At 44.3% G+C, this 8,770-nt stretch overlaps 1 protein-coding gene across 1 annotated transcript; it reads left to right on the top strand.

Moving 5' to 3' along the window:
- The first annotated feature begins 474 nt into the window (after nt 1–474).
- LOC307082952 (LIM domain transcription factor LMO4) lies at nt 475–4,991 on the top strand. Its single transcript, XM_079746707.1, has 5 exons — nt 475–778; nt 1,618–1,842; nt 2,544–2,640; nt 3,796–4,068; nt 4,393–4,991. Exons 2-5 carry the CDS (start codon nt 1,628–1,630, stop codon nt 4,399–4,401), a joined length of 594 nt encoding a protein of 197 aa, XP_079602833.1. The 5' UTR covers nt 475–778; nt 1,618–1,627; the 3' UTR covers nt 4,402–4,991.
- Nucleotides 4,992–8,770: the final 3,779 nt, after the last annotated feature.

Below are 8,770 nucleotides of genomic sequence, written 5' to 3'. Positions count from 1 at the left end.
ACACACTCACTCACACGCACACAGACACAGGTCAAAAGTCGCAATACAATGTGTTAAACCTATAATTAATTTACTTGACTTCGACTTAATTCGTTTTAAATTTTCTTCCTTTCCTTCAAACATGCAGACAGAGACGCGTACACAAAAAACACGCATGCACATATATATTGACCATCTTCCTGAATTAGCATAATAACAAACAACAGTTATGGACCATCTGTTCAGACACATGAAAAGGATTCCTTTCACCAGTTTCGCGATTTACAGACGAAGCAGCAGCAGGCGATATGCCAGCGGAGCTCAAAGCATTTGAATAATAAGTCACTATGATGAAGCCATAAATCATGTTGACTACAAATCACGCCCACTCGGTTCCTATTGGCTGAAGAACGTTTCAAGCTTGCGACGTCACCGCTAAGCAATTTAAATAGCGGCTTGCGCAACGGGATGAATAGTTGAGCTGTCACACGCGTTAACAAGAGTTGGAGAGGTTGTGTGGTCTTTACAGACAACAAACCCCCGTTTTGTATGTTAATAACCGTCTAATAATGGCTCGCAAAGTATAGGTACTGTAAAGGGATCTGACGTCGTGGAGACTTTTCTTAACTGTAGTCCGCTGAGCTTTTTCAGCTCATTCACCGGAGCAGATCTGAAGCTATGGAATTTATAACAAAACGAACAAAGCTATGGTTATATAACTAAACGGACCAGAGCCTGTCTGTTTGTTTGTTTGTTAGTTTTTTGGGCTTCTCAACCGCAGGATTTCTGGAACCTCAAGGTATGCTCCCGCTCTCGGTCCATGCGTAAAATCCTAAAATCTCCAGACGCGTTTTACGCAAAGCGCGTGAAATGTCCCGTGATGAACAGCAACATGGCACTTAAATTCTCATGGGGCAAAATTTCATATCGCGGCTGTTAGTCATGATACGGTGATATATTACCACCATATGTCTGTATATAACTCATTTTGATTTATTTAGTAAAATGTTTGCCATGAAACAACTCTTAGCATGACATAACGCCTTTATAATATTAAGGAGCTGAAGTAGCCTACGATGGTATGGTTGTTCGGTTTGAGCACGTTGTCCAGACGGAGTTGGTCCGCAATGTTTAAGTCATCCTCGCCAAAGTCCTGTAAATATAATTCATTGGTTGTTTCCACGGCTATGTCTTCAGTAACCGACCATGTAGACACAGGACCACACTACTTCTTTGATTCAATCACCAAACTGTATTCATACAGGGCCAAACCGCCATACAAAGTGTTTAATAAGGGAAAACACACGAAATGTAATTACGTTTAAAAAATCCATAACGGCTCTTAACCACAGCGATGCATTTCAGAGGTTGATTCAAACACAAACGATTGAAGACTACTTCGAAGAAACAATACAGGAAGAACATGAGTAAAAAAGAAAAAAAAATGTGTAGGCGTATATATTATATCTGAGAGAGTAATTTATACCAAAAATATTTAGCAAACTGCTTAACTGGAAGAAATATAAAAGCTCAAGTTATGTTTCAGTGTGTTAGTGATCCAGGCCCTTGTGGTTCCCAGGAACCTTCATATCCCACCTGGGATGAACAAAGTCTTATGTTATGTTATGTGATCATCAGGAGCTCCAGGATGGTGAACAGCCAGGCCTCCAGCCTGCCTCCCAGCTCCAGGGTGTGTGCTGGCTGCGGGGGAAAGATCTCAGAGCGCTTCCTGCTCTTCTCCATGGATCGCTACTGGCACACACGCTGCCTCAAGTGCTCGTGCTGCCAGGCCCATCTGGGGGACATCGGCTCCTCCTGCTACTCCAAGGGGGGCATGATCCTCTGCCGCAGCGACTACCTCAGGTATACAGCGCGTAGAATAAGAAGCAAGAACCGAACTGGAGCTGGAAACAACATTTAATAAATCCATGTCCGAAAATATGTACGAAGAAGTAAAACGCTTCTGCGTTCCTGCCACCTTGTTAACTTAAATCATTGAACAATCTTAAATATTTTTTGAATTGATTGTGTTTTATAATACAATCTGAAAAAAACATTATAAAGGGTATTTTACCATTCTATTCTGGGCTTTTGTAAGTAATGGCTCATGTCACTGTTTTCACATCTCTGATTGGATCCCGCAGGGTTCAATGATCCCTATTGTTCGAATAGATTTATGTTTGGGGGTTATCTATCTATCTATTTGTCTGTCTGTCAGCCTTTTCCTTGTTCTGTGTTCTTGCCTTTTCCTTGTGAATGCCGGGTCATTCACTCCTGTACATCGTTTCATCTTGATCATATTTGAGGCAGGATAGTGTAGTGATTAGGGTGTTTCGACTCCCAGCCGAAAGATACTTGGTTTGATTCCCAATGTCCACAGTCAAATCTGTACGCATTCCTTATCAAAAGGACCCCTAATCCCTCCTTCTAAATAACATGAGTCTGAACTCACTGCAAATCTCTTTGGATGTAAGCGTCGGCTCCATGACTAAACAGACTAGGATTGTGTTTAAGCATATTGTGGTTTTCTCATGGACTATTTCTCTCTTGCGTTGTGTTTGCAGATTGTTTGGTCACAGCGGGGCTTGTGGCGCGTGCGGACAGTCCATCCCGGCCAATGAGATGGTGATGCGGGCACAGGGGGACGTGTTCCACCTCAAGGTGAGAGGTCGCAGTCCTGACACCCACTTCCTGTTGAACTAGACGACGTGTGTTATTGCGATGATCCCCGGGGTGTCATTCTATGTCACTATGTATATATGAATGCCTATGTGTGTGTGTGTACATCATATAGGTAGACACACGTCAGTAGTCATGTATATGAATAAGTTGATATCTTTAGAAGTATGACACCATCATGTGGTTTATCCGACCATATAAACAGCATCTGATGTTGTTCCGAAACGTGAAGGTCTCCGACTATTTTATTCTCAGATGGCAGAGTGACCCCCCAGGGCTTGAGAATCGGTCGAGTTTTTCGTAGTTGAATGAAGGTCCCGTCAGGAGCGTTACGACAGCCCCGCCCTGTTTATTCATGATAATAACGTATAAAATAAGTTATATTGTATTGATCCAAATGGGAAGTTCTTAAAACCTAAAAATTAAAAAAACGGTTGAGTAAAAAAGATGAAAAACAAATTGAAAAGGACGAAAGACAAAGAAATTACCGAAAATGTGTCCATAGACACCATAGGATTAGGAGTAGGGAACTTGCCAAGACACATTCAAACAGAAGAACATAGATGGTAGAAAGAAGTGAGCTAATGTTCGGTGTGTTGTGCAACTATTATAAAACGTTTTCAGTGGCGAAAATGTTGTAATTTATCTTATGACGGAAACCGCTTTTATTGAACTATTAATTTCATCTGCTCGCCTTGGTTATCAGAAGAAAATGTCAATGTGAATGAATACGTTACTGATCCTTATTTTTGGGTTTCTACACATGCATGCACGCACGCACGCACGCACACACACAAACTTAAACTCACACTTATTGTTGTTTATACAATCAGATAATCTTTATCATCACAACGGACAATTCTTTTGGACAACAGTGTCTCAAGTGTGAGCGATACTCAATTGTGAGAGTTTAGCATCCTGGTCTCTAGGTTTTCCTCCCCTATGGAAGAAAGGTTCCCTGCTCTAACCCTTCCTGCTGTTTTCGGGAGTTTACTGCTCATGTGAGGTTGTGGTGTTCAGGGATGTTGTGAAATCTGGGCCTGCAAGAGCTAGGAGAGACACTAGCTGTGAGGAAGGGCTGTACGAACCAGCTGGACTTGACTTGACCCTGACCTTCGCTCTCTGTCTTGCTCTCAGTGTTTCAGCTGTGCAACGTGTCGGAACCGGCTGGTACCGGGGGATCGCTTCCACTACGTCAACGGAACCATCTTCTGTGAACACGACCGGCCCGGTAACACTCTGGTCGGTAACCACGATCGCCCTGGCAATGCACACCTTGGTAACCATCACCACGATCGGCCCGGCAACGGCCTCCTCGGCAACCGCCACCACCACGATCGCCCCGGCAACGGTCTCATCGGGACCCACCTGCCCCAGCTTCAGAGCAGCTCGGTGCTGACGGACCAGAAGGTGAGACCCATCTGGCTGTAAAGGTCTGGGGGAGTTAGGGCCTCCATTATCACAGTTCTGTTGTCACCGCTGGTTGGTGGAAATCCGTCAACCAAGGTAGACCGAAAACCTTTGGTTTTATTAAAAACACTATTGGTAAAAATCATTTACGATATACATCATAAGTTAAGAAATTTTGTTTCAGCAGTGTTTTCACAAATCTACCGAGCAGGGTTTTCTTCCCCTATAGGTGACAGCAAACTCACCATTCCTTCCTTGAATATTGCTACTTTAATTTGTACTTGCCTCTTAAACTTCTAATCTTGCTCTCCTCTTTGCCTGCAGGTTTGTTGAGTGGCACGGGGAACGGCTTGGACACAAACCGGAAGCACTTGTTGTGGTCATGTACTCTCATCTTCACTTAACTCCGCCCTTACCAACCAGATGGACCACCCTTCATTTTTTACGACCCCCTTTTGTGCTTGTAGTAGACGTGAAGGAGGGTGTGTTGCTGTGTGTTGACTACAGTCAGATACGGATGTTGGGGAGCAACGCAACATGGGGGCAGACGGACAAGACAACTCATGAACAGGAACAGACCAAGAAAAAGACTTATAACTGAAAAATATGGCTAGCTATAATAGCCACCGGCTAGCTACCGGATCTCTGAGTGTGAAGATCTCCAACTCTCCTGATCTACAATGTTGTATGATTTATATTGTAAATGGTAACCCCTCTTTCAAACAAATCTAGACATATACACACACATAAACACGCGCACACATACATCCAAACACATACAGTATATGTGACATGAGGATGTAAAATATGAACGATTGTTTTTTATGGTATTTCACACTGTTCTGTATTTCATGATGTGTGTGTTTGTGTGAATGTAAGAGGGAGAGTGGGAGAGTGAGAGAGAGAGAGAGAGAATCATGTACAGTGAAAAATATCCTATTAAAAAGATTTTACTGTAACATGACTGTTTCATTAGACGGAAATCACTCGCATTTGGAAGCACTTAAGTTGTGTGTACTTTGGGTTAAAGTCATATTATCTAGTCTCTCTCTCTCTCTCTCTCTCTCTCTCTTTCTCCCTCGTCCCATGGTGAAACCATGGCTGATTACCCTCTGGAATGGAGTTAAAGGCTCGAGGTCTGACCGTTTACCGAAGCAATTAAACATGAGCCTGGATCTGTGGTGGCGAAGGGCGGGGGGCATATTCCGGGACTGGGACTTTCAATGGTTGGTTGGGTGGCTTGATGGGAGGGTACCCTGGCGGGCTGGTTGGATGGTTGACTGACTGGCTCCGATAAATTGTAATTTGAGAGCAGCCTAATTAAAGCGTTGTGTGCTGCCCGGGAATCGGAGGCTTCTGTAGCGATCTGATGTTACGGAGCCGCAATTAAAGCACCTTGCAGCGACGGCTTCTTGTCTGACTGCCGCGTTGGTCTGGGGTCTGCGTTCTGCTCGGGATTTTCTCTGGCGTTCATTTCTTCTCCCCCTCCCCCGTCATATTCAGGTTCGTTTCAGCGCTCCAACTTGCCTTAAGTCCTCATGCTTGTTTTTGCTGCTCAAACTCTTCAAGTCCTCGCCACACACCTTCAGAGGTTCAGAGTTAATCTTTTCGAGATAGCAGCGAGTGCAGGCTCCGTGGATGCGAGGAGATAACATCTGCTCCACTTTCACACCTTGCCTGGGAGCATAGCAGCCATCAAACTTGCACCTTAATGCGCTTAGCTATTTCAAAAGTCCCACTTGTCACGGTAGGAGCTGATACCGCATCAATTATTTATTTCACGTCTGATCAGGAAGCGTCACGCAAATTCATTAACGTATGCAAATCACCACAATTACAATTATCTTTGTATCGTGATGGCAAAGAAATAAAAACCTCGGCACATTCTGGGGTCCCACCGCACCACAAGTTACACTCTGCATTCAAACCAATCAAATCTCATCTGCCTTTCACTAATTAGCCGGAACGTTTTCAGATGCCAATTAGCAGCTCTCATGAAAAGGCTCAGCGCCACGAGGCGTTGTCTTTTATCAGAGCCGTGCAGGTGTGCAGCTCGCCGTGTAGCCGGTGTCATGAGAAAGTGTTTATTCCCGCTAATGAATCATATTAACACATGCAGATGAGTGTAATTGCCTGAGCTCCTCCGCCTCACGCTGTGTGAAGGCACAAGATGAACCGGGGGATATTTTTACACACAGGCGGAGGGGAGGGGACGACCACCAGGCCTTCTGCTCCTGTCCAAGCTGCTGAGATCCGCAGATCCAACATGGCGGCCGTGTTTCCCACCTTCACGATGGCTGTGCTCTCTGATGCTCGTCCAAGCTAGAGGTCATGTAGGAACAGGTAGGACTGGTCCCGGACTCTCTGGGGGTATGGGGTCGTAAAGGTCTTGTCTGGGAGGTAGGCCTCCATCTAACGGTCTGCTCTAGGAAACCTTTCTCTCCTTGCAGAGGAGGGAAGCTGAAGTGATGATTGTGGCTTCATGAGGTGTTGACGGGTGAAGATCACATGTTTTATAAATAGATAAATGGAGAGATTGGTCGATCGATAAGAGAGGGTAGATAAGACAGGGATGGAGAGGTTGGTGTAGAGAGAGAGAAATGGATAGATGGATACATGTTGTGAGGAAGAGGGGTATTACTACATATTCATAGCCTCCGTTATGATAATACTAAAATGACATTACACCACAAAGGCCACGCTTTTCAAAAATTCTAATCCAAATGAATGTCAGTGCTGTACTATGACATTAAAATACCATATATTTAACGCGCAGCTATGCTAGGAACCCATTTACCCGTCCTCCTATTCAAGGTATTTTTGCTAGCTTAAGCATTTTTTGAGGAGATAGTTTTGGCAATCAACGAGATGCTAATTACGAGCACACATTCGAACAGCATTACGATGTACGACGGAACATAACAACGTTGCGTGATCCACGCTGTTTTCTGTTCACGGTAAACAGACGGCACCTCAGCGGAATGGGGGTGAAATTAGCCAAGCTAGCTGGATCTCAGCGCTGGGACCAAACCTACGGCCTAACGAGTAAAAAAAGCAAAGAAAAGCTTTTGCGACTCCAAGGCTCACGCAGGAATGTCGGGGGGGCGGGGGGGGGGAGAGTGGGGTGGGGGGGTGCTCTCCCTCTCTTGTCCAATCGGAACGCTTTGAATAATTAAAGTGATCGGCTTAATTAGCTCAATTACGTTAATTTGACCACGGAACACGGCCATATGGTGAAAGGAAACAAAAGAGGGGGGAACTAATTAAAAGTAAAATAATGAGGATTTTAATTAACTGGCTCCCCAGACAGCCGAGCGCAGGGATCAAGAGCCCGGCACCGTAATTAAAGAGCTGTAGCGTTGGCAACATCTCTCTCCTCCTTCTATCTGGGAGCCTCTATCCGTCTAATTAAATCTGTAAATAAATTAGCAACATTCAGGGCTTCTGCTTGACTTAACACTGCCTGCGACCCCCTCCCCCCCCACCCCCCCAACACACACACACACACACACACACACACGCACACACACACACACACACACACACACTTCCCCCCACCCAATAACACGTACACCTTACCTCCGACACCACCCACCCTTCGTTTGTCTGCAGAGGTTGACGTAAGGTCTGCTATTAGAGGAGAGCTGTCGTGAAGGGTTTAGTATTTGTATGCTTGTCTATGTGCGTGTTTATTTGCGTTGGTGTCTGTATGACGTGCGTGTGTGTGTGTGTGTGTGTGTGGGCCTGCCTACTATCATGTCTGCAGCTTAATATTATGTTTGTTTCCATTCATAACATGACGTGAGTTACATATATCTGCTCAGACCAGAGAGAGACCGGAGACCTTCCGGTCTGGACCAGAAGGACAGGTACAAACTCTAAAGCCAGTACTCTCTTCAAATCATCACGTTTATTATTTACACAAATTACAGGGAAGCAAAGGAATTCAAGATAAACAGAATTGGGCAGTAACAAAAACGACAGCCAGCAGGCCGAAACTCGAGAACTTGGAACATGTTCGCATTGAACACAGGTGAACGGAATGAGGAACCAGTACAGGTGACACACAATGGACCAACAAGGCAATACCTGCAGGGTGTGTAGGTACTATAACGACAGGCATAGGTGTTGTAACATACAATAATGTATATCTGTAAGCAATAACTTTCTAATCCAATTTTTTAACAAACATGTAACTGATTATATATAAAATATATACAAGATGACCGTTTGTGATTGCATATTCCGCTGTTTTATCACACCCCGTCAACTAGCCTGTTTGCTTGGTTAACTAACTAGGTTACCGTGTGGTTTAACAGAGTATATCAGTACTAATATATACAGGCAGAGAGCCGTTACTACTGGACAGTGCATATTTCATATTAATTTAAGTAACTAATTAAGCAGGCGGGTGTTAAAATTCCCCATTGCAACTTACTTTTTCCCAAATGAAATGTTTGTAAATTAATTCCTTAATTAGTTTCTTCTTGTTCACAATTCCCAGGGTCTAATTTGCCCTGATCGTTGCGTGTTGAATATTAATGCCTGACTTATTTCAAAGGACAAAAACGAATATAGATTACACATGGAGTGAACTTTAAAACCAGTACACTTAGACAACTGCTGACGAATATAGTTTCTGCAGTGCTGCTCCGAGTCCCGCACAAACACACAGGGGACAGATGGAGGGCATATGAAAAGA

This window comes from Pollachius pollachius (genome assembly GCF_949987615.1).
Source record: "Pollachius pollachius genome assembly, chromosome: 1".
NCBI classification, from domain to species: Eukaryota; Metazoa; Chordata; class Actinopteri; order Gadiformes; family Gadidae; genus Pollachius; species Pollachius pollachius.
The sequence above is the reverse complement of the archived record's forward strand: the minus strand, read 5'-3'. Positions and strand labels throughout refer to the sequence as shown.

What these genes read in the sequence shown, in the direction of transcription:
- LOC307082952 (XM_079746707.1), top strand. Translation starts at nt 1,628, where the DNA reads ATGGTGAACAGCCAGGCCTCCAGCCTGCCTCCCAGCTCCAGGGTGTGT. An exon ending in TGCCGCAGCGACTACCTCAG is followed by an intron (nt 1,843 to 2,543) that starts GTATACAGCGCG and finishes TTGTGTTTGCAG; the next exon opens with ATTGTTTGGTCACAGCGGGG. An exon ending in GGGACGTGTTCCACCTCAAG is followed by an intron (nt 2,641 to 3,795) that starts GTGAGAGGTCGC and finishes TCTTGCTCTCAG; the next exon opens with TGTTTCAGCTGTGCAACGTG.